At 55.6% G+C, this 23708-nt stretch overlaps 1 protein-coding gene across 1 annotated transcript in view; it reads left to right on the top strand.

The window, feature by feature from the left end:
- The window catches only part of SYNGAP1 (synaptic Ras GTPase activating protein 1), a 32125-nt gene extending 8628 nt beyond the window's left edge, over nt 1-23497 (top strand). Inside the window, 17 exon segments of the mRNA XM_053905138.1 lie at nt 3637-3728; nt 4180-4301; nt 6089-6242; nt 6459-6557; nt 8101-8727; nt 8870-9014; nt 9242-9386; nt 10907-11143; nt 11284-11485; nt 11723-11901; nt 12594-12635; nt 13029-14049; nt 14051-14104; nt 14427-14600; nt 16244-16455; nt 17576-17666; nt 21562-23497. Of these exon segments, the coding sequence (XP_053761113.1) occupies nt 3637-3728; nt 4180-4301; nt 6089-6242; nt 6459-6557; nt 8101-8727; nt 8870-9014; nt 9242-9386; nt 10907-11143; nt 11284-11485; nt 11723-11901; nt 12594-12635; nt 13029-14049; nt 14051-14104; nt 14427-14600; nt 16244-16455; nt 17576-17666; nt 21562-21708 (3743 nt within the window). The 3' untranslated portion in view covers nt 21709-23497.
- Nucleotides 23498-23708: the final 211 nt, after the last annotated feature.

Genomic DNA, 23708 nt, shown 5'->3' with positions numbered 1-23708 from the left:
TGTCCATGCTCGTGTCCCCTGTGTGTCGATGCCATGTGTACCCGGGGCCCAGTTCCTCATGCACACATGTGCAGCCAGCCGTGTGCAAGCTTGTCCTGTCTCATCGTGCCTCTGTCTGGTTCCTGCCTAGGAGACTGCTGGGCCGGCCACTGGTCATACTGGTACATGTCACTTCCGACCCTGAACATGCATGTCTCTCTCTGGCTGGGGCTCACCTCCAGTCAGTCTCCTGTGTGTAGGGATGTGTGGCTGCATGAGCAGGATTTTCCCTGTCCCTGGTGGCAGGTGTGTGTCTTTGCATGTGTTCCATCATTGGCCTGGGTATCTGTGTCAATCCCAGCACGGGTGTCCAGGGTGTGTCTGGATGTGGGTGGTGTGCAAGTGGGGGAAGGGAGTGAGGGTGTGTGAGTGGGCTTCTTGGCATCCTACTATGTACGAAACACCTTTGAGCTAGGCAGGTGTGAGCCCCTGGTGTGTCTGGGAGTGGGGATTGAAAAGCTGAAAAAGAAAGGAGTGGGGAGAAAGTGGAAAAGTGGGGAGAAGGGAGGTGAAGAGGAATGAGAGAGGCTTGGCTAAGAGGGAAAGAATGGCTGGAGAAAGGGAATGTGGGAGATATTTGAGCCAGATTGAGGAGAAAAGAGGATAAGAAAGCTTAAGATGGGGAACTGGATGGAGGGAGAAGGGGTCTGGGAGCTGGGGAGGAGGGGCAGGAGGAGGAAAGAGGCCTTTTGGTAAAGCTATCTCTTGAGAGAAGAAAGGGGCAAGATGAGAGAGAGGACACCGGTTCATGTAGGTTGTATAGGATCAGGCTTGGTTGGATGAGAGATGGCCACTCAGGCATAGAGGCTGGCTCACAGTGAGGCCTGTCACTGCAGGTGCTGTCATTAGAGCTTCCTGTCCCCTGCACAGTTTTGCCCCCCATTTCGCTGCTCTGTCCAGCTCTGTTCCTCATCCTGCTCTGGCAACCTTTCTCCTTGGCTCCCCTCAAGAGTTGCCAGCTGGGTAGGACAAGGAAGAAAGGCCAAAGGGAAGGTTAGGGATGTGGGACATTGGAGGGCAGGGAGAGATTCTGTGGGTGATGGCAAGATTAGAGAGATTGGAGAGGCGGGAGTCCAAGCCCTCGCTGTGTATGTGTGAGAGTGCAATTGTGTGTGTACACAGGGTGTGTACATGTGTGGGGGTGTGTGCACAATGCCTGTGTTACGGGTGTGTGTAGGTGGCTGTTATGTGTGTGCATGCGTGTATACATCGTGCAGGGATAGGACCTGGAGACCCAGGATCGCAGTGTACACTTACCAGGTTTGCTCTGTGTGTGTACACGGGTATGTGCTGTGTTTCCTGTACATGTCATTGCATGCAGCATTAATAACAGAATGTCCTGTGTTTCTGTCACTTTGTTTCATTTTCCTTTGTGGTTTTCTTTCTTGCGGTAGTGAAAGTCTTTGTAAGCGTATGCGTACGTGGTTTACCCGTACCTGTGACTTATGTGTGAGTTCATAGATCTCAGCTCCTGATAATATGCATGAGGTGATATTACTTCCAAGAACCAAGAGAACCAATTAGCAAATTTGTTCTCTGCCTGTCAATTCTTTAGTTCCAAAGCAAAATTTTAGTGGATTTCAAGTTAGTCTTTGCGCCTTATTAAAGGAGCCTGCATATGAAAGTAGTGGCTGAGTTTGGTTCCTTGGAATGGAAGTGAGGCAGCCATACCTGAGAAATGCAGAGACTAGGAAAAAGATACCCTTAGATGCATTGTTGAGTGTGCCCTCAGAAGGATAAATAATGCGTTTGCTCCTTGTTTTTGTTTATTGTGAGAGCAATCACTGATGCCTGTGTTGGAGTCAGGGAAGGGCTGGGGGAGAAGAAGGGGTTGTCCTGAGACAGAGTGGATGTGGTCATACTTCCCATGTGAATGAAGGATGTTTTTGCTTTTGGGGTACCAGGATACCTTGCTGTGGTTGGGATCATGGTATACTCAAGCATGTATCTTAGAGGTTAAACTGACTTCCGTGTGTGTGTGTGTGTGTGTGTGTGTGTGTGTGTGTGTTAGGGTTAAATGTCTAATTCTGTAATGTGCTGCCCACATGATTCCCAAGGGACTGGGGCCACAGGTCCACACCAGCAGCTCTCATGTGGGTGTCTGGGTCCAAATGTGTACTCCCCTGTTGCAGTGTTCACATATGTCTAAGCATGTATCCCGTGGGGTATGTGGGTCCCAAGGTCTCAGAACGTGGATCTGTGGCACCCCTGTGCTCACAGTTGTGTGTATGTCTCATAAGCACCTAGATCCCTATTTTTTGTATTGTGGTTATATACACGTACCCACACAGCTCAGTGTATGTTTCTGTGCTCTACACACATGTTCCCAAGGGTCTGACAAGGGTTCCTGTGTCATGGTGTCCGCATTTTTGTGGGCAGACCTTCTAACACCTGGGCTTTGGAGGCAAAGGGAAACTGAAGACTGATTCTAGGGTAGATTGCTGGTGATTTGCAATTCTGGAAGCAGACAGTGAAATGTAGCTGTGGCCCTCCCTTGTTCTGGAACCTAGAGGGTTAACAGGCAGCTCTTCCGGTCCCCCCCCCTCCAGCCTGTAGCTTCTTGTTGCCGTGGAGATGATAGCCCCGCCCCTGATGCAGCACCTGCCCCCCCATTGGCTGCAGTGGTGACTGTGGGGCTGAGGGGGGAGCCCAGGCCTGGGCAGCCATTCTGGAGCTGGAGCCGGAGCTTGGCATCCCCCCACTTTCATTCTCCTCTAGCCCCTTGGCCCCTCTAAATTCCCTGGCAGCAGAGCCCCAGCTTCCCTCCTCTGAGCTGCCACCCCTCTAGACTCGTGGCAGTCTGAGCTTCATCCGCATTCTCTTCCCCTCCTCCTCTTCTCCCTACCCTCACTTGGGAGTCCCCTGAACCTCCACTGCTCATCCTCCCCACTCCCTGCCCACTCCCCTGCATTCTTCTCTTTTCCTCTTCCCCACCCCCCTTCCCTCCTGAGTCCCTGCCACTGCAGTGCACGTGGAACCTGCCCTTCTCCCCTCCCCCTCCCATCTGCCCCTTCCTTGAATTTTCTGTTCCCAGGCTTCTTCCCCTGCCACTCCTCACAGGTCGCTTCTAAGACTTCCCCCTCCAGACCAGGGAGGGGGTCATGGGAGGCAGCCCTGGCTGTCCAGACAGACAGGGGTTCCAGGAGAGGGGGGCAGGTGGAAGATGTGCCCAGCTGAGGGGAGAGGAAAGCCTGCCTATGGGCAATGACCTTTAACCCAACTGCCCCCCCCAGCTAGCCCCTTCCTGGGGGGGTGGGCACCAAGGACCTAGCTTCTGTGGATCTTTGGTGTCCTTTTATCACTGGGGTTTTACTGACCCTCTCAGCCATGCCCTTCTGCTGACTGCCAGTCCCAGTCATGGGCCTAAGGCCTCCCACCCCATCCCCCTCGGGGGGCTCCGGCTCGGGTTCTTTACCCCCTCCTTCCCGCCGTCAGCCTCTCAGCCGCCGCTGCTCTTCCTGCTGCTTTCCGGGGGGTAGGTGAGGCTGGAGCTGAGGGGCAGAGGGAGGTGGGTGAATGGGCTGGGGCCAGAGTTGGAAACCTGGGCTAACAGCAACCCCTCCCCAACTTCCCTTCTGGCTCTTTATCCCCCTCCAGAATACCACTTGGGTCGCTCGAGGAGGAAGAGCGTCCCAGGGGGGAAGCAGTACAGCATGGAGGCCGCCCCCGCTGCGCCCTTCCGGCCCTCGGTGAGTGAAGGCACCAGCCAGATGTGGCTCAGCTGGGTCCCCTCCTCTCTAGCCCCAGCTGGAGCCCCAGGATTCTGAGAAAGGGGGCAGGAGGGAGAGAGAGAGAAAGCGCGCGCACACTCACTCATGCGCGCGCCTCTCCCCACCTCTTTGGTTTCCCCCTCCTTGGCTCTGTCCCCCTGCTTCTCAGACCAGCCCTCCCACCTTCTCCAAGCTGGTGTGTGTGTGTGTGTGTGTGTGTGTGTGTGTGTGTGTGTGTGTATGCTTGCACCCGTTGGGAGCAAGGGAAGAAAAATTGGTAGCAGGGCTCCCATCTCCATTTCCTCATCTCTAGAGACTTCCCTTCCCCCCCCATCCCACTTTCATCCAGGGACTCTACCAGCTGAGGGGTGAGTAGGTAGAACTGACCCTGCCCCAATCCACCCCTCTCCCCATTTACCCCCCACCCCAGCAAGGCTTCCTGAGCCGGAGGCTAAAAAGCTCCATCAAACGCACGAAGTCACAACCCAAACTTGACCGGACCAGCAGCTTTCGCCAGATCCTGCCTCGCTTCCGAAGTGCTGACCATGACCGGTACAGGGGCTGGAGTGGGCGGGATGAGCTGGATGCAGCATAGGGGACTCTTGGGTGAGATTGGAGGGAAGGAGGCTATCTAGGTGCAGAGAATGAAGGCCGTGGATTGGTGGATTGGTTGAGGGATGTTATGGGACAAGGGACAGAATGGAGAAGAGGAAGCAGGAGAGAGGCACGGTGCAGGGAGAGGACAAGCTGAGAGGCAGGAAGAGAATGAAGGTGAGGCCAAGGAGGGACTCTCCTGGTCACCAGAAGGATGGGCTCCATCCCCGGATTGAAGGAGCTGTACAGGACAGAGGAGTAATGGAGCCTGGGAGCCTGGGAAACACTGAAGGAATCCAGGGAAGGGGTGGTGGGTTGGTAGGAGAGGGAGCAGTGTGATCTAGGAGAAGGGTGTGAGGGAATGGCAGCAGTTGGAGTGGGGCTGGGGCTGGCAGATACTGATGGATGAGGGAAGGGCAGCAGAAAGCCTGACAGAAAGGGGAGGCTGACACAGGTATGCAGGCTGACAGAACTGGGAGGGGAAGCTGTAGGGTTAATCGTGGAATGAAGTATGAGGCAGAAATCCCTCTGAGAAGTCCAGGGGGCACTGTCTCTGAGACTGGGGTTGCAGGAGATCTGATATTTGCTTCTGTTGTCTGCCTCTTGGGGTCCCTCTTTGGGTTTCCCCCTCACCCAGTCTCTCCCCAGGGAGAACCCTGTCCTCCCTTTCCCCCCGTGTCTGGCCGCCCCCAGGATTGGGCAGGTAGGGAGGTTGGGATAGGTGAGTCACACCTTCCCCTACCCCCCTCCTATGTCACCAGAGCTGGATTTGGGCCTGGCGGGGGGGTGAGGGCATGGTATTCCTGGCCGCGGGGGCGGGGGGGCCGGGGGAGCGTCGCGCTGACGGCAAAGGAGCCCAAGATGACGGGGCTGCTATAAATAGCCTCATGGAGGCTCCCACACCCGAGCTCTCCCTCCCGCTTTCCCGCTGCTCTCCACTCTTCCTCCCCTAGCCATCTCCCAGCCATTCACTATCCCATCCCTCTGTGTTGTGTGCTACGTCCTCCATTCCCTCAGTCCCCTTTACCTTCTGCTCCCTGGTGTGGTCCCTGCTTGTCCCCCACCTCTGTTCCCACGCCCGTCTTCCCAGCTGCTCCTCATCTTCTTCCATCCTCGGTCTTTCCGCACGTGGCTTGGCCTCCCCCTTCTCCCTCCTGCCCTACCTCCTCCTCTTCCCCAGGCCCCATTTTCAATCTCTTCCTTCTCACTTCTCTGCCCACAGCTTTCTCCTATTGCTTGTGATTTCCCCTCCCTCCTTCCTCTGATTCTGCTAAAACTTGTCCTCTGCTTTCATTCATTCATTCTTTGAATCATTACATGTTTTTTAGGTACTAGCTGTGTGCCAGGCCCAAATAAGCATTTTCTTTGTATTTCTGGTTCTTTACTCCTACTTTTTCCCCTGATATTGAGGCTCTGATTTGGGGGCTGGGGGTGGTCACCTAAAAGTACCCCACACCCACCTGTTCTCTTTGTTTTTGTTTTTGTTTTCCTTTCTGCCATGGTCCATTTCTGGGTTGAGGTATTTCCAGGTGTCCCCAGTCCTCACAACCCCTTAGGTGTGAATTGGGGGGTAGGAGTTTCTTAAAGGGTCCTGGCTTCTCTCATTTTCCTCATGTCTTTCTGTCTGTGTCTGTGTGGGAAGGGGGCTCGGGGGACTCTTTCCCCAGGTCCCTACCCTAGAGCTAGCCCCTGGGTGTGTAAGAAGAGTGGGGCCCTGACCCTGTCATCGGACCCTTCCCTGCCAGGGCCCGGCTGATGCAGAGCTTCAAGGAGTCACACTCGCACGAGTCTTTGCTGAGCCCTAGCAGTGCGGCCGAGGCCTTGGAGCTCAACTTGGATGAAGATTCCATTATCAAGCCAGTACATAGCTCCATCCTGGGCCAGGAGTTCTGTTTTGAGGTACTGGTTCTCGCGGACTGAGGAGGGCAGGAGTGATGGAGGGTGAGGGCACGGAGGCCTGACAAAGGTAGCACAGGTGGGGATGGTAAGGAAACAGAAACCTCCGGGGTTGAAAGAAAGGAGGGCAGGCCAGGGAGGAAGACACAGTGATGGAGTCTCCAGTCTTAGGAGTCACCTCCCCTCTGGAGCCCCATCTCAACCCCCACCCCTCTCTAGGTAACAACGTCTTCAGGGACAAAATGTTTTGCCTGTCGTTCTGCCGCCGAGAGGGACAAATGGATCGAGAACCTACAACGGGCAGTAAAACCAAACAAGGTATCGGGAGTAAAGGAGACCCAGACAGCATGGGCAAGGCAAAGGTCAAGCCACGGGGGAAGCCGGGGGCCTAGGGGGCAAGATGAGCTCTAAAGGAAAGGGAGGCTTGGAGAGGAGGAGATCTGGGTGAGCAGGAGGTGACCCCCACTTGTTTCTGAGTCCCCCCATGTCTTTTTACCATTCCTCCTACCTTGTGATGTTTCTTTGCCGTAGAAGTCACAGACTTACAAAGCCGATTCGTCTTCCCTGGGGGCAGCAATGCCCCACCAACACCCTGGCAGTGGTCGCCTAGCCCCTGCCTGCAGCGTTCCTGCACAGCTACAGTTGTCAGCTAGCCAAGTCTCTAGACCTCAGTTCCCTCTCCGTAGAGCTGGTGGGAATGGGGTTTAGATGGGGATTCGATGACCTCTAAAGTCCCCTCTGGCTCAGAAATTCTACAGTCTGTGTTCTTCCCAAGGCTTCTCTTTCCCAGGAGACATGCTCCCAGTTCCCTCAGCTATTCTCGAATCCCAGTTTCCAGTGAGCCCACAGTCCTGGTGACCCTCCTCCAGGGGGCCCTTGTTTTTCATTGTCCTTAATTAGACCCTACTTGCTGGATACAGTCTAACGCGTGCAGAGTCCGAACGCCATGCTTTCTTCTTACTGTGACTGTGACATCCCCTGGGCTTCACTATGACCTTGTGGTCCATTGTATCCTCAAGGCCCTTTCATGCTACATGTAGCCTCCCCCATCCTGTATTTATGCAGCTCACTTTTTTTGTTTTTGCAATCAACTTCTGATTGTCTTTGGAGGACTCCCCAGTTCTTCCCTTCAAATTCCACCTTATTTTTGGTTTATTATTCTAGCTTTTGAAAATTTTCCCAATGCTGATTCTGTTGTCTGGTGTATGGCTACCATCTGCATTCGTTTTCTAGGGCTGCCGTAACTAATTACCACCAATTAGGTCACTTAAAACAAAAGAAGTTCATTCCTTAACAGTTTGGGAGACTAAAAGTCTAAAATCAAGGTGTTGGCAGAACTTTGTTTCCTCTGAAGCTCTAAGGGAGAATCTTTCCCTGCCTCTTTTGTTTTTGCTTTTGTTTTCTTTTTTTCTTTCTTGCCTTTTAGCTCCTGGGGTTGCCAACAATCTTTGGCATTCCTTGACTTACAGCCGCACCTGTCCAATTTCTGCCTCCGTGTGTCTCTGGTCTCTAAATCTCTCTCCATACAGATATGAGGCATTGGATTTAGAGCCCGCTCTAATCTAGCATGAACACATCTTAATATGAGTGTACCTCATATTAAGGTGGACCCTTTTAAGGGACCCATATTAAGGTGAACCCATATTAAGTGGACCCTTTTCCCAGTTAAGGTCACGTTCATAGGTTTCAAGTGGACATGAATTTTGGAAGGAGGATACTAGTCAACCCAGTACACGTACTCTCAGCCTTCCGATTGCTATCTCAGAGACTGTCTCTCACTTTCTCACTGTCTCTCCCCTTTTGGTGTCTCTGTCTCTCTCTCCCTTCCCCTTTATCCGCCATGCCCACCCCACCCCACCAGGACAACAGCCGACGGGTGGACAATGTGTTGAAGCTGTGGATCATAGAGGCTCGGGAGCTCCCCCCCAAGAAGCGGTACTACTGCGAGCTCTGCCTGGATGATATGCTGTATGCCCGCACCACCTCCAAGCCCCGGTCGGCCTCGGGGGACACCGTCTTCTGGGGCGAGCACTTTGAGTTTAACAATCTACCGGCTGTCCGCGCCCTGCGGCTACATCTGTACCGTGACTCAGACAAAAAGCGCAAGAAGGACAAGGCGGGCTACGTTGGCCTGGTGACTGTGCCCGTGGCCACCCTAGCTGGGCGCCACTTCACAGAGCAGTGGTACCCCGTGACCCTGCCGACAGGCAGTGGGGGCTCTGGGGGCATGGGGGGTTCAGGAGGGGGCGGGGGCTCAGGGAGCGGCTCAGGGGGCAAGGGCAAAGGAGGCTGCCCAGCTGTGCGGCTGAAAGCACGCTACCAGACGATGAGTATCCTGCCCATGGAGCTGTATAAGGAGTTTGCAGAGTACGTCACCAACCACTACCGGATGCTGTGTGCCGTATTGGAGCCCGCCCTGAACGTCAAGGGCAAGGAGGAGGTTGCCAGTGCACTGGTTCACATTCTGCAGAGTACGGGCAAGGCCAAGGTGAGTGCTGTGCCCCCAGGAATAGGTAACCTGGGAGTGGGCACTTGCTTGGGAGAGGGGGATAGTAAGGATAGGGCACTAATGTCTTCAGAATGAGCTTGGGTTGTATGGAGGCTGACCCTTGGATTTTCCCGGGCCTCAGGACTTCCTTTCAGACATGGCCATGTCCGAGGTAGACCGGTTCATGGAACGGGAGCACCTCATATTCCGCGAGAACACGCTCGCCACTAAAGCCATAGAAGAGTACATGAGACTGATTGGTCAGAAATACCTCAAGGATGCCATCGGTACGACCTAGTCTCAGGTCTTCTTCCCAAACCTGCCACACGTGCCTCGCAACCCTAAACCTGGCTACCCCAGACCCCAAGTCACCCTTCCTCAGCTTGAATGCTTCCAAGCCTCGAGTCCCCGGACTCCAGCCTCCAACCATGGGATTCCGAGATTCCCCAACCCAGGCAGCCCCCATCCCTGCCCTTGGCAAGTATGACCACCCTCTGTTGTGCCCCCACCCCAGGGGAATTCATCCGTGCTCTGTATGAGTCGGAGGAGAACTGCGAAGTGGACCCTATCAAGTGCACGGCGTCCAGCCTGGCAGAGCACCAGGCCAACCTGCGGATGTGCTGTGAGTTGGCCCTGTGCAAGGTGGTCAACTCCCACTGGTGAGACTGGGAACGCTGGGTGGGGGCCGGGGCTGGGGTCGTGTGTTCATCTGTTCATCCATCTGTCCATCCGCAAAGAGGACTGAATACTGGTTATGGGCGAAGCGGCGTGCTTGGGGCTGTAAGGCAGGCAGACAGAAGATTGAGGCCTGGCCCCTGCCCTTAGAGGGACAGGTTAGATACACAGAAAGCTACGGAACAGTTGTACTGTGTGTTAAGTGCCAAGGAAGGTTCCCTCCCCCCAGGCAACATAAGGCCAGAGAAAGTGGAGGTTTGATTGAGATAAGCTGGGAAGGCTTCGTGAAGGAGGTACCCCCGCCCCTCTACTCCCCCCCCCCCCCACCTCGCCCGGGGCTGGGCTTTGAAGACCGGGTTAGGTTCTGATGTGTGGATTTGATGGGCAAAGAAGACATTCTGGGAGAATGCCATGGGAGGGGCACATGCATGAAGGTGAGGGCCCGGGAGCTTTCGGAGGCCAGCAGTTAGGCCAGGTTTAATGGAGCACATGGCTCCTAATGGAGAGTGGAAGGAGAAGAGGTCTGGACATGGGAGTTGGAGTTAGAATCTGGAAGTCCTCAGCTGCCAGGCTAAGAGTTTGAGTTCATTGGTAGGTCACGGATGCCATTAGTGGTGCTAGTGCCAAGAAGTATCATGATTGAGAAGATTAATCCTTAAGTGGCATGGGGTGCAGGGAGTGAGTGGGGTAGGGAGAGCGGAGTCCAGGCTAGTTGGAGGTGATTGTCAGTGGATCGGGACGGTGGCAGGAAAGGGAAAGAGGGGCCGCTGTGAAGGACTCACTGAGGAAAGGATCAGCCGGAGCCTTCAGCTGATTGCAAAGAAGGGAGCTTGTCTGTGGGGAGTCAAGGATGACTCAAGAGGCCACGGGGCTGGTGTTTGAGACCTGTGGTCTCATTGACAGAACTGGGGAAGTCAGGAGGAGGAGCCAGTTGGAGGTGTGGGGGCGATGGTGAGCTCTGCTTTACACTACACAAGGTGGGGGGGGGGGTTAAGGTGTCAGTGGGACACTGAAGTGGGACGGGGAGGTGGGGAGTGAGCTGAGCCATTGCGGGCAATGGGGGTCACGCAGGGGCACCTCCATCCCCATTTCCCTGGAATCCAGAAGAGTTGGGGGGTCCGAGCTCCCTGTACCTCAAGTGACCCTCCATCTCTCTCCCATCTCTGTCTCTCCCTGGTGTCTGTTTTTCTTCTACTCCTCTCCTTGTCTCTCTCATACACCCTCCGTCTCTCTCCCGCATGTCTCTCTCCCCTCACCTTCTCTCCCCCTCCATTTCTCTTTCCCTGATCTGTCTGTTCCCTCTGCCATAGCCCTCTTCTTCCAGCAGCCTCCCGTCTTCCTCCTGCAGCCCCTCCCTCCCTGTCTCTCCCCCACTCTGTTTCCACACCCTCACCTCCTACCACCCCCCTCAGCATGTTCCCTGGAAGCTGAGGGTCTCTGGGGCTCAGTCCCGGTCTCTCTCTTTCTTTCTCTTTCTCTCTGTCTCCCCACCCCTTCCCCTCAGCGTGTTCCCGAGGGAGCTGAAGGAGGTGTTTGCATCTTGGCGGCTGCGCTGCGCAGAGCGGGGCCGGGAGGACATCGCTGACAGGCTGATCAGCGCCTCGCTCTTCTTGCGCTTCCTCTGCCCAGCCATTATGTCGCCCAGTCTCTTTGGGCTCATGCAGGAGTACCCAGATGAGCAGACCTCACGAACCCTAACCCTCATTGCCAAGGTCATCCAGAACCTGGCCAACTTTTCCAAGTGAGAGAAGCCTCAGGCAGGGGTAGGGTGGGGCTGGGGGTGGGTACGAAGGGCCTCCCGAGTCCCCAGAGACCCTGAGACGGGTGGGTGTGAGGCCTTCTGTGTGTGTGTGACCCCTGCCTTCTGGATGCCTTGGCCAGGTTTACCTCAAAGGAGGACTTTCTGGGATTCATGAATGAGTTTCTGGAGCTGGAGTGGGGTTCCATGCAGCAGTTCCTGTATGAGATCTCCAACCTGGACACGCTGACCAACAGCAGTAGCTTTGAGGGTTACATCGACTTGGGCCGAGAGCTCTCCACACTGCATGCCCTGCTCTGGGAGGTGCTGCCCCAGCTCAGTAAGGTCAGCAGATGCCCCTCTGCCACATCCCCAGATGTCTCCAGAGGCTCCTGTGGCCTGAGAGACCACCCCCTGCACAGATTTTTCTCTCCTTACTGTCCCCAGATGTGTCTCTAGCACCCCCCGCCTGCCCCCCTCCCCCCCCCCCCCCCCCCCAGCTCAGACACCTTCCATCTGCACCCTCTGAGGTCCTCTTAGAGCTGGGCACTTAGCCCCCAGGTAACAGCCTCACCCTTCCAGGAAGCCCTTCTGAAGCTGGGCCCACTGCCCCGGCTCCTCAATGACATCAGCACAGCTCTGAGGAACCCCAACATCCAAAGGCAGCCAAGCCGTCAGAGTGAGCGGCCCCGGCCTCAGCCTGTGGTGCTGCGAGGCCCATCGGCCGAGATGCAGGGCTACATGATGCGGGACCTCAACAGGTGAGCACCTGGGACCCCCACACCGGTGCCCTAGGAGCCCCTACTTTTCTGTTCCGGACACACTCCACTGGGCCCCTGTGCATCTCTCTAGGGCTTAAAAGGAAAAAGAGGCAGGCTCTCACAGAAAATGGTAAGGAGACAGGTATAGTCCATGGTTAGGCTGAGAGCCCCTTTAAGGCCAGAGTGAGCAGGAATCTCAGAGCCCCAGGAAGAGTGTGGAGGCTCCTCCAGCTCCAGCTTGCTGGAAGCCTGGGGGGGGGGGGGGTCCTGCCACAAGCTCTGATTTGCCTTGTCCCTCTGCCTGCCCATGCCTGTCCCAGAGCTGAGGTTCAGCCACACAAGTTAGATCAGCCATGTCGTGTCAAAACGTTCAGTTGTCTCTGCGCTGGTTGGTAAATAAGCACTTCCCCAGCCCCCTGCCAGAAGCCTGCAGACCTCAGCCACGATCCAGCCCCAGAGAAGTAACATGTGGACCCTAGCAGGGCCTCCCGAGCCCTGGCATCCACTCTGATGTGGCGGCCTCGGCTGCTATTCATTCTGATGACTGCCCTGCTTATTCCTCCGCCCCGGTCTCCCTCCATGATGCCATACCCATTCCACCATTCCCGCCTCTCCTTCCATGCGTCCACGCCTTCTGCCCACTTCTCTCCTTCTCTCTGTCTGTGCTTGCCCCTCTTCCCATCTCTCTCCAGCTCCATCGACCTTCAGTCCTTCATGGCTCGAGGCCTCAACAGGTGAGGGGCTCTCCCCTCCCCCACCCTCCTCTCCTCTCCTGTCTGCTCCCCGCTCCCACTCCAGTGGCCTTCACCTTCCTCCTCCCCTCTTCTCCTCCATGCACCCTCATCTCCTCCATATCTGCTGGGACCTGCCCCTCATCCCCCATCTTGGTGCCCCCATCTCCCCTCCTCTAGGCCTCACTTCCTCCCTGGAAAGGAAGGGCCTTTTCCTTTCCTTTTTCCCATGTATCCCCTCCCTACCTGCCCTCTGCAGAGCTGCCACCTCCAGCTCTCCTCCCTTCCCTGTGGGTCCCACTTCTCACCCCCAGGCCTGTGCCAGACCACAGCAGGCTCAGTTGCCGGTGGTGTTGGCCTTACCTCCTGCTTGTACGCCCCTTTCCCTTCCCGCAGCTCTATGGACATGGCTCGCCTCCCTTCCCCAACCAAGGAGAAGCCACCCCCACCGCCCCCTGGTGGGGGGAAAGACCTGTTCTATGTAAGCCGTCCACCACTGGCCCGTTCCTCGCCGGCATACTGCACGAGCAGCTCGGACATCACAGAGCCAGAGCAGAAGATGCTGAGTGTCAACAAGAGTGTCTCCATGCTGGATTTGCAGGGCGACGGGCCCGGCGGCCGTCTCAACAGCAGCAGTGTGTCCAACCTGGCGGCCGTTGGGGACCTGCTGCACTCGAGCCAGGCTTCCCTGACAGCGGCCTTAGGGCTGCGGCCTGCGCCCGCTGGACGCCTCTCCCAGGGGAGCGGCTCGTCCATTACAGCAGCTGGCATGCGCCTCAGCCAGATGGGTGTCACCACGGACGGTGTCCCTGCCCAGCAACTGCGTATCCCCCTCTCCTTTCAGAACCCTCTCTTCCACATGGCTGCTGATGGGCCAGGCCCCCCAGGGGGCCACGGAGGGGGTGGTGGCCATGCCCCTCCCTCCTCCCATCACCACCATCACCACCATCACCACCACCGAGGTGGAGAGCCCCCCGGGGACACCTTTGCCCCATTCCATGGCTATAGCAAGAGCGAGGACCTCTCCTCAGGGGTCCCCAAGCCCCCCGCCGCTTCCATCCTTCACAGCCACAGCTACAGTGATGAGTTTGGACCCTCTGGCACCGACTTCACCCGTCGGCAGCTCTCACTCCAGGACAACCTGCAGCACATGCTGTCCCCTCCCCAGATCACTATTGGTCCCCAGAGGCCCGCCCCCTCAGGGCCCGGAGGTGGGAGCGGTGGTGGGGGCAGTGGTGGGGGTGGCGGGGGCCAGCCGCCTCCATTGCAGAGGGGCAAGTCTCAGCAGTTGACGGTCAGCGCTGCCCAGAAACCCCGGCCATCCAGTGGGAATCTGTTGCAGTCACCGGAGCCGAGTTACGGCCCTGCCCGTCCGCGGCAACAAAGCCTCAGCAAAGAGGGCAGCATTGGGGGCAGCGGGGGGCAGCGGTGGCGGAGGGGGTGGGGGGCTCAAGCCCTCCATCACCAAGCAGGTACGTGAGGGTGGGAGGAAGGCCAAGTGGGTGAGGGCCAGGGAGGGAAGAAGGAAATGGGGTGGGGAAGTGGGGGCAGAATAGAGTCTGTGGTCTGAAGGTACAATTTTCTCACCCCTTTTCATTCATTAAACAAGTGTATGTAGAGTCCCTGCTATGCGCTACATCCTGTTCTAGGCACTGTGGATTCAAGGAGATCAACACTAGAGCAGGGGAACAAGGTTGGGACGGTCATCTCCTTTGGCAGCGCTGTCTCCTTCTAAATGCACCCTGCCTTCTCCCACCTTTCCTTTCTATTCACCCCCACCTTGCCCCATCCCAGCATTCTCAGGCGCCATCCACGCTGAATCCTACAATGCCAGCCTCCGAGCGAACGGTAGCCTGGGTCTCCAACATGCCTCACCTGTCAGCTGACATTGAGAGTGCCCACATCGAGCGAGAAGAGTACAAGCTCAAGGAGTACTCTAAGTCGATGGATGAGAGCCGGCTGGACAGGGTACGCCGGGCCCCTCACCTTCCCGTTACCCACAGGGGAAGCCTCTAGATGCCTCCCAGGGACGCACCCAGGGTCAAGTAATTACGGTAGAAAGAAGAGACAAAGACCTGATCCCCTTCCTTGAGAAGCCTTCAGTGTATCAGGGGAGGCTGTCGACAGTCAGTCTATCGGAAGGCCAACTTCCAGCTTTATTTTGTGGCGTGTCATAGACTGTCTGGGGAGAAAGATTCTATATTAAGGTTTATTTCTGTGTTCTTCCCCAGGGGGAACATAAGCCCTGGCTCTTGTGACTACTCGGGAAAGGGGAAGTGGCTTTGCCAGCAGTGTGAGCTGATAAATTGGGCAGGGGGCACAGCAGTTACAGTTATACTACAAATGATGTCCAGCTTACCCAGTCATTGTCCTGTAGGCGTAGGGTGACAGAGGGTCGGTGTTGGAAAGTGGTATGACTTGGCCTGTGTGTGGAAAAACCATCTGGGCTCTCAGCTTGGTGATGCCCAGAGCAAAAGACAGCAAGAGCTCAGGGGCACACACAGATGATTTAGCAGAAAGTTCCTTGGGGAAGCTGTTGCTCCAAGGGCTCTGAAGAAGAGGGTAGCTGTAAGATTAGGTTATTGTAAAGAATGTCTGACTCCAACCTGGGTGGAGCAGAGAGAGGTTTCTTGGGGCATGTGGTCTTTGAGCATAAGAAAATGTCGAGACTGATCTAGGTGGACTCGGTGTAGCAAGTTCCATGAGAGAGTTAAGCTCTGATGCATCAAGGTAGCCAACTTAGGTAATATATAACATCTCTGCTTTGCATCTAGAATGGGGTTGGTTATGTATGTATTCTCTCTGGAGAATGAGAAAATACTCTCCCAAATCATTTTTTCTGTTCTATGGCTTGGGTGAGATATTTTTGTTGATGAAGGCTCTAGACTAGTACCGTCCAGTAGAACTTTCTGCAGTAATGGGAAGTGTCCTGTGATTTGCACCGTCCAGCGTGGTAGCCACTGGCCACACGTGGCTGATGCAACCAAGGAAGTGAATTTTTAATTTTTTTAAAATTTTAAATAGCCACATGTGGCGAATGGCTACTGTATCAGATAGCACAGCTCTAGGCTCTAGAGTCTACAGGGCAGATAAAAATGACTCTTCTGTGCCCTTCCAGCCCCAGAATTCCAGGATCATTATCAACAGAGAGGCATTCCTAGATTCTCATCCTCGACTTGTTTGAAGCCCAGACCCCTGACCCCACATCGCCTCTTCTTATCTGATGTCTTTTCTTCCTGGGTCTCCCTAATGTGCCCTGGTTGGGTTGAAGAGTCACCTTAATGTTTAATTTCTGTGCACAGTCCTTCAAGGTGTGTCCGTGAGTCTGTGTGGGTCCTCACGTGTCCAGATTTACATGTGATGGTGGGTCTGTGCTTCTCGGTGTGGGAGCATATGACCTTGGTCCATTTTAAAGGAGCCTTGGCTCCATGGAAGGGCCTTCTCAGAAGCTACTATGTCTGGTATGATGAGCAGGCAGGGAAGGGTCTGGAGAAGCCAGCTGGGATGTCCCTCACCATGCAGTGGCTGCTTGGTAGGCAAGGACGGAGACTGGGTGGTGGGGTCAGGGTGAGGCACCCCTCACAGTGCGGGGTCGTGTGCCCGGCGGGCAGGTGAAGGAGTATGAGGAGGAGATCCACTCACTGAAGGAGCGGCTGCACATGTCCAACCGGAAGCTAGAAGAGTATGAGCGGAGGCTGCTGTCCCAGGAAGAGCAGACCAGCAAAATCTTGATGCAGTATCAGGCCAGACTGGAGCAGAGCGAGAAGAGGCTAAGGCAGCAGCAGGTGGAGAAGGATTCGCAGATCAAGAGCATCATTGGCAGGTGAGGGGCGGCCTGGGGAGGGGTAGCAAGGGAGAACCTGAGGCTGAAGAGAGCCAGTGAGCTCCCCCTTTTAGCCTCAAGCCCCAAACTCAGGGTCCCATGAGGAAAGCCCACCACCCCACTCCCAGAGATTGCCACCCATTCACCGGTCACCCGATGGGGAGAAACCTCTTGCTTAGTGCACAAGTGTTCCTCTCCCAAACCCTGATCTCTCTCCTGAGAGACTGACCTTTGAAGCCCTTGGAAAATGTGCTTGTTACTGTCCATTACTCTGTGTCTGGCCCCAGCCTAGGCTGCAGCCTCCCACTGGTTATTCTCAACCTAGCCTGTGATGTTCTCCCCAAAGTGAGGCAGAGAGCCCCAGCCAGAGCAGCCCCTGGCTATCCCCATCCTCGGTAAACCCTTTCTCTCCAGCCTTGAAAAGGTGCTCTGTTGGAAAGCGAATGACCCTCCTTTGAGTGGAGTGTGTGCACACTTGCACTGCTCTGCCAAGCCCTGGCCTCCAAAGAAGGTATCCTGGCAAGGTGGTTAGCTGTCCTGGGACCCTACGCCCCACTCAAATCAGGGCCAATCCCACTTTGGTTCACTCTGAATGTATTTTTGAGTAAGATTGATTAGAAGGAGAAAGGCCTGACTTGAAACTTGTTTTCAAACCCTTCTCTAATTGATATCCTTGGCGAGAAATCACCTTGAGAGCCTTCATCAAAGGCAGGGAGATGCGGGGAATGATGATTGTCAACACCGCTCTTGGGCTAGGGGTGTCCCAGGGGCTGTACTGGAGATGGCCTGGGTTCGGGGACATGGAATGGGAAATGCAGAAGCTCAGCTACAGAGGGGCAGTGGGAGGGCACCATCCTGAGTGGGAGGACGGAGTGCCGGGGGTGTCCACGTGGCGGAGGTCTTCGAGGCCCAGAAAGCTGTCCTTAGCACGGGAGAGTCCTTGAGAGGAAGGTTACTGCAGGGTGTCTTTTGGGTCATAACGACGGAAGGATTCGAGGGCAGAGGAGAAGGACTCCCAGGCTTTTCCAGAGAGCTGCAGGGGTTCCCCAGGATCAGGAGTTCCACCGGCAGGCTCCAAGCCCGTGCCCGCCACTAACCCCACTGAAGCCCGTCCCTTCAGGCTGATGCTGGTGGAGGAGGAGCTGCGCCGGGACCACCCCGCCATGCCTGAGCCGCTGCCCGAACCCAAGAAGAGGCTGCTCGACGCTCAGGTGGAAATTACAATGTCATTTATCTTCTCCGTGTCCCATCCCCATCCATCCCACTGTCCTTCGTGCACTCACTGCACCAGCCACCCGGCCCCATCACCATCTGTCTCCCACTGTCCTCTGTTTGTGCTCCCCGGTGACCCCATCTTCATCCCATCGTCTGTGCCTTTGTCACTCCTGGCAGTGTCAGCCCCACCCCTGTGCCTTCCTACCCTGTCTCTCCCGCTCCTCTCTGGGTCTCGGAATCTCCACCAGAACCTCAGTCTCTCTGCCCCCAGACCCCACCCCACCCAGTTCCTGGCACCCCTGCCCTGTCTGTGCCTGCACCTGTTCACGTCGGGAGTTCAGCTTCCTCTGAGCTCATCTTGGGCCAGAAGCGCTAGAGGCTGCAGTTGACTAGACTAGAGCACAGGGCAGGGTGAGTTCCAGTTCCCAGGCTCTGAATGGTCCCCATCACCTCTGTTCTCTTGGCTCCCCAATTTTCCTGTCTCCTGGGCAACTCCCTAATAGCTTCCTCTTCTGACTCTTCAGCTCTTGAAGGCCCCTCTCACCTTGAAAGCTCTCCTTCCCTCAGTATGAAAATCCCTCCCTCTGGTCCTCACACCTGTCTAGCCCTCCAGCTCCCTGCCGCCCTCCCTCTCTCCTCAGCCAGCTTGTAGGACCTCTCTCCTGCACCCTTACCCCTTGCTCACCCCAGTTCTGCTCACTTTCCCACCCATGCTCCTCCTTCCTCTGCTCTGACCGCCAGGCTTCCCCACCACCACCGCCAAGGCTCCTGACCCCGTGACCCCACTCTCTCCCCCTGCAGCTCCTCATCAGGTAATTCTCCTGGTTCCGCTTTGACCACGGGCGGAGGACACAGGGGGAGGTGACTCCGGACCACTGCAGGTTGGTCGTGAAGCCCGCTCCCCTCCAACTCTCTGGAGCCTCTCCCCACCCTCACTGCTGCCCTCCACACCCGAGAACCTCCACAGACCCTACCCTCCTGACACCTCCTGCACAGACCCGGCTCCCAAGGCACTGCCCAAAGAGAGCACTCCCTGCTGCTCCCAGAAATGCTCAGTGACACCCCGCCAACACCAAGCATTTTGCCCTGGACAGGCCTGGCACATCCCCAGATCTCTCCTACAAAACCCACCGCCCAACCTCCTCTCGGTCCTCTCCCTCTGCCTCTCCGGTGTATGTCTGTCACCCCCCATTTCACCAGAGCGTCCTTGGGAGTTGGGATTTTGGGGGTGGGCTTTGTTAAGGGGTGGTGGTGATGATGGGTTGGGGGACCCTGGCTAGAGGGGCTGTGCTGACTGCAGCAGGTAGGTGGGGGTTTCCCCTTCCTTCCCTAACCTCCGTTCTCCATCCCTCCTTCTACCCCTCACCGTTTCTCTTCCTCCTCCCTTATATCTGAGTAGAAGAGATCTGTAGCTCCTGTTGGGCCCCAATGGGTGAGAGTTAGGAATGGGCAACTGACTCAGGAAGACTTTTGGGGGGGCTGAAAAGAATGCTGTTCAGGATGTCAGGGTACTAGGCAGGGTGAGTGGAACAAGGAGAAACAAAAAAGGAGCCCTGACAGATGTTAGGATGCAGACGGGCCCATGTGGCGTGGGAGTTGGAAGTGGGGTGAGCCGTCTTCCTAGATAAGATCATGGGCTCAGTAGCCATGTGGATTTCCCGGCAGAGATGCCGGGAACAGCATGTTAAACAACCTATCCGTCCTTATCGGAGCTCACCCCCCATCTCCCGCCACCCAGTGGCCTTGCCGGACACATGGTCCTACCTAAAACTCAGTAAATGGGAACCTGTCAGCCACTGATACCATTTCTGGGGTGCTTTCTTTTCTGCGGGATTGACCTGCAGTGGGCAGTGGCTCCTCACACTGTAATTTTAACTCTCTGCCTGCCCAACCTCTCCGTCAAAGTAGTTAGTGATCTGCAAACAGATGCTACGAGTCACCAGGGGACCTCACCACTTACAGGACTCCTGCCGCGAATTCTTTTGTAAAATGAATAATGGCGCCCTAATTTATCTACTTTCTAAATTTGGGTCCATGGGGGTGTAGGGGGCATGCCTGTGTTCTGTTGCCAGCAGACAGGCAGAGGGAAGGGAATCTGAGGTTCCCTTCCCTGCTCTCCTGCCACACTCAGGATCCCCTACCATACGTAATTTCCTCTCTTGCTGACTTGGGGAAAGTGTGCAAGATGCTCAGCAAGCTAAGAGGGGAGCTTTGCTTAAGGCTGAGGGTTTGGTGACCTTCTGAGAGGTGAGGTCTTTGATTTGAAAAGGAGAGCCAATCTGGGAGCCTCTACTGGGAATGTTTTGTATCCTATAGAGATACAATTACGCAGAACCAGGCTGCTAGGCCTAAATGCCCTGTGGCCCAGGAAATAATTTGGATGCGTTTTTTTTTTTTTTTAAACATTTTTTTTAAGTGTATTTATTTATTTTGAGAGAGAGAGAGAGAGAGAGAGAGCGCACATGCATAATGAGCAGGATGGAGGGGCAGAGAGAGAGGAAAAGAGAATCCCAAGCAGGCTCTGCACTGTCAGCGCAGAGTCTGACATGGGTCTCAGTCTCACAGACTGTGAGATCATGATCTGAGCCGAGATCAAGAGGCAAATGCTTAACCAGCTGAGAGCCACCCAGGCACCCCTGGACACTTTCTAAATCACTCTTAGTTAGGTATTGGTCCCTCTGCAATTTAGCCATTGACTTAAAAACTAATTCTGTGCCTGTATTTTAAAAAGCCAAATGAGCAACCAGAAGTATAGAACAGGTGGCTTTCTTCTCTCCTAGCAGAGGAACAGCAGCCAGAGCTGAGGGCAGGAGCCAGAAGCCAGGAGCTGGTCCAGGAGCAGGAGGAGGTGATAGAATAGGACCAGGGGTGGGAGGAGGGTCTGATACCCCTCACTCTCTAACTGGGATCCCAGGCAGAGGGATTGAAAGGATCCTGGGGGCGGAAAGGAATGAAGCAGTTCTGCTTCCTGGGGATGCGGAGATTGTGGCATGCTGTGCCTCTGCAGAAGCTCCCAGTCATTTCTGCCCTTAGCACGAGAGAGAGGCAGCCCTCCCACGATGTTTTTACCATCCCACATGACTTCCCTGAATCCCCCCCCCCCCCACCCCAGCCCAGTACAGTTAAACCTCTCTAATTTGGAGTGTTATATTGGGAAGATGGCCACTCTGAATAAGTGACAAAACTGAGTAACAGTGTCTAACATTTAATGAAATGCATGTCTTCAAAATACGTACAGTAAGTAGAACTCGGTGAACAAGGCTTTTCCACTCCAGGCCCTCAGGGAGCATGCGTTAATGAATAGATAGGATTCAGAAGTCTGTTTGCTCGTACCCTCCTACAGACACGTTTCCACTATTAATGTGCTTAGCACGCCCTTTCTTCATAGATAAAGGAAAACTCAAGCCCAGTTTTTGTTCATATTATGAAAAAATTCCAAATCCATGGGGGTCTGGATTAATGAGGTTTTGCTGTACTGCCTCCCCTTGTTCCCTCAATACAAAGTTCCTACCTCGGATTGGGGGTGGGCTGGGAGGGGGTTCCAAGAGGAGGAGGGAGGCTGGGTAGGGGGAAGATGCAAGGGTTTAGGTTGGGGGTGAGGTAGGAACTTGTTTCTTTTGACTGGTTTCCCGGTATGACTCCCTGGGTTGGAAGGCCCATTAGGAGTCTGGGGTGAGATTCCCTTCTCCCTGATCCCAGAAGATGTAACTTCTACTGCAGGTGAGAAACACAATAGGAGGACGGGGGTGGGGGGTTGTCTTGGGGGAAGGTGGGAGGACATGATTTATGGAATGGGCTGGCTATGGGGGAGGCTACGGTTAAGGGGGCTGACACCCAGGCCCCCGCGAAGCGTCTCAATAAGTCCGCGCTCTCCTCTTTGGTGTCTTGCAGGAGAGGCAGCTTCCCCCCTTGGGTCCAACAAACCCGCGTGTGACGCTGGCCCCACCTTGGAACGGCCTGGCCCCCCCAGCACCGCCCCCCCCACCCCGGCTGCAGATCACCGAGAACGGCGAGTTCCGAAACACCGCAGACCACTAGCCCACCCAGCATCACAGACCTTCTTCTCCTTCCCCATGCACCCCACCCTGGAACAGCACCCACCACCAGGACTGGATATCGCCGAGGGACAGCGGGATTGCCTCCCCGAATGCCTCCTTGGGGGGCATCAATCCCCCACCCCCACCGCACCATTTCCAGGGGGGAGAGTGGGGACCCTTAGCTGTCCCCTTTTCCTTCCTGTTGGGGTGCTGCCCCCTGTGACCCCCAGGGACCCTTGCCCCAGGACACCACCTACCCCACACAGACCCCTTCACTCCGGGGTGCTATCCCCATCCTCTGCCTCATCGTTCCCCTGAGCACTGGGGGACAGACCCTCGCCCCCACCCTGGGGGTGTGGCACCTCCAAACTTTCAACTTCAGGGTGATTTTTTAGCAGTAACCAGAGCTGACAATCTAACTCCCCTCCACCGCCCCATTTTGGCCTCCCCTGTCCCCCTTGTTATGGGGAGGGGACCCCAGGTGAGGGGGCCCTATTACCCCTTGATTTCTCAGGAGCGTCTGGGGGGGCTCAGCACGCACAAACTCCTTCTCCTCCTACTACTCTTAAATTTACTCCCTCCCCACCCAGAACCCAGATGGGGTGGAGGGGCCACCGGGGCAGGGAGGGGGCGGCAAGGGGGGAATGGGAGTCATCTCCCCTTCCTCCCACACCTGATCTGCTCTTGGCTGGTCCCAGAGCGGGGTGAGGGGGCTTATGCCCCCCCCTCCCCCAGTGTGTTGGGTGGGGTGGAATTGAGGTTAGGGTGAGGGGTTAGGGTCTAGGAGGGTGTGTATGTTAGGGAGGACAGACTAGTTGATCTGCCCTACCCTGACACACACAGCCCCCCTTGTCCCTCCCCCTCTCTCTTCTTGGTCTCTACTCCCAGGGGGAGGGGGGAACTTACTCTAGGAAAAGCCATGTCTCTCTCCCCCAGGGTGGGGGGACCTGTGTTGGAGGAGGGGTGTTGGGGGCCCCCTTCCATGACTCTGTCCCCCCCCCGGGGGAGGTAGGACAGGGCTGGGCTTCCCTCTCATCCTCCCCCCTCCCCAATCTCCCTCCACCTCCCTCCCTCCCGCCAGCTCCACAATTTTTCGGTGTTTCTCTGTACATAGCTCTCTGGCGGGATAGGGGAGGTAGGATGGATGGGGTTTAGGGTGGGTAGGTCATGGGAGGGGAGAAGCCCCTCCTTGGCACCCCCTCTTCCCTGACTGCTGTCCCCTACCCAGCCTTGCCCCCTCATCCCTTCTTGCGTTTGGTATTGAGACTCTTTCCAGACTTCACCCTTCTTTCTTTTGTATGGACAGTTCCCCTTCAGTCCCATCCCCCTACACACATACACCCAGCCGGGGCCAAATTTATACTTATATAAAAGTTGTAAATATGTGAAATTTTATCCCTGTGCCCTCTCCTTGCTTTCCCAACCTCAGACCCTACCCCTGGATCCTCTTTCCTCTTCTCTTTGGCTGTTGTAATTATCTGGGGTTTGTACTGTACATATCGGGGGTGTGTGTGTGTGGGCTGGGGGCAACCCCTCTGTACAGAGCTTCCTGGCCCCCTCCCCCCCCACGCGTCCCTCCCCCTCCACCACCCTAAGGGTAGGGAGATGCTCTTCCTACTTGTTTTATTTTGTTTTCTCGTTCTCCCTCCCCACCCTGTCCCACCCCACTCCCAGCCTCTCTGTCCTTCACCACTATCCCTTTTTCTCCACTCCCAGCCCCATTTCCTTTTTTTCTGGAGTGTGTGGTGAAACAGAAAAATCATGTTTAATAAACGGAGATTGTTCTTTTATCGCTGTACTGATTTTCCTAAGCTGGGACTTCCAGACAGACCAGCAAGTGACGGGATCTGCTTTTTCATAGGAAGGTGACCTGCTGGAAGAAACTATATCTCTGCGTGATGCCACCGTATTCCCCAGAATCTCTCTCCCACCCAGCGATGAGACTACTGTGTTTTTGAGCAGGGGGTTTGCACTGGCCAAGCTTACCCAATCTAGGTCTCT

The sequence above is a fragment of the Panthera pardus genome, unplaced genomic scaffold (genome assembly GCF_024362965.1).
Source record: "Panthera pardus isolate Hobbes unplaced genomic scaffold, ASM2436296v1 HiC_scaffold_17, whole genome shotgun sequence".
NCBI lineage: Eukaryota > Metazoa > Chordata > Mammalia > Carnivora > Felidae > Panthera > Panthera pardus.
This window is presented reverse-complemented; position numbering and strand designations above follow the sequence as displayed.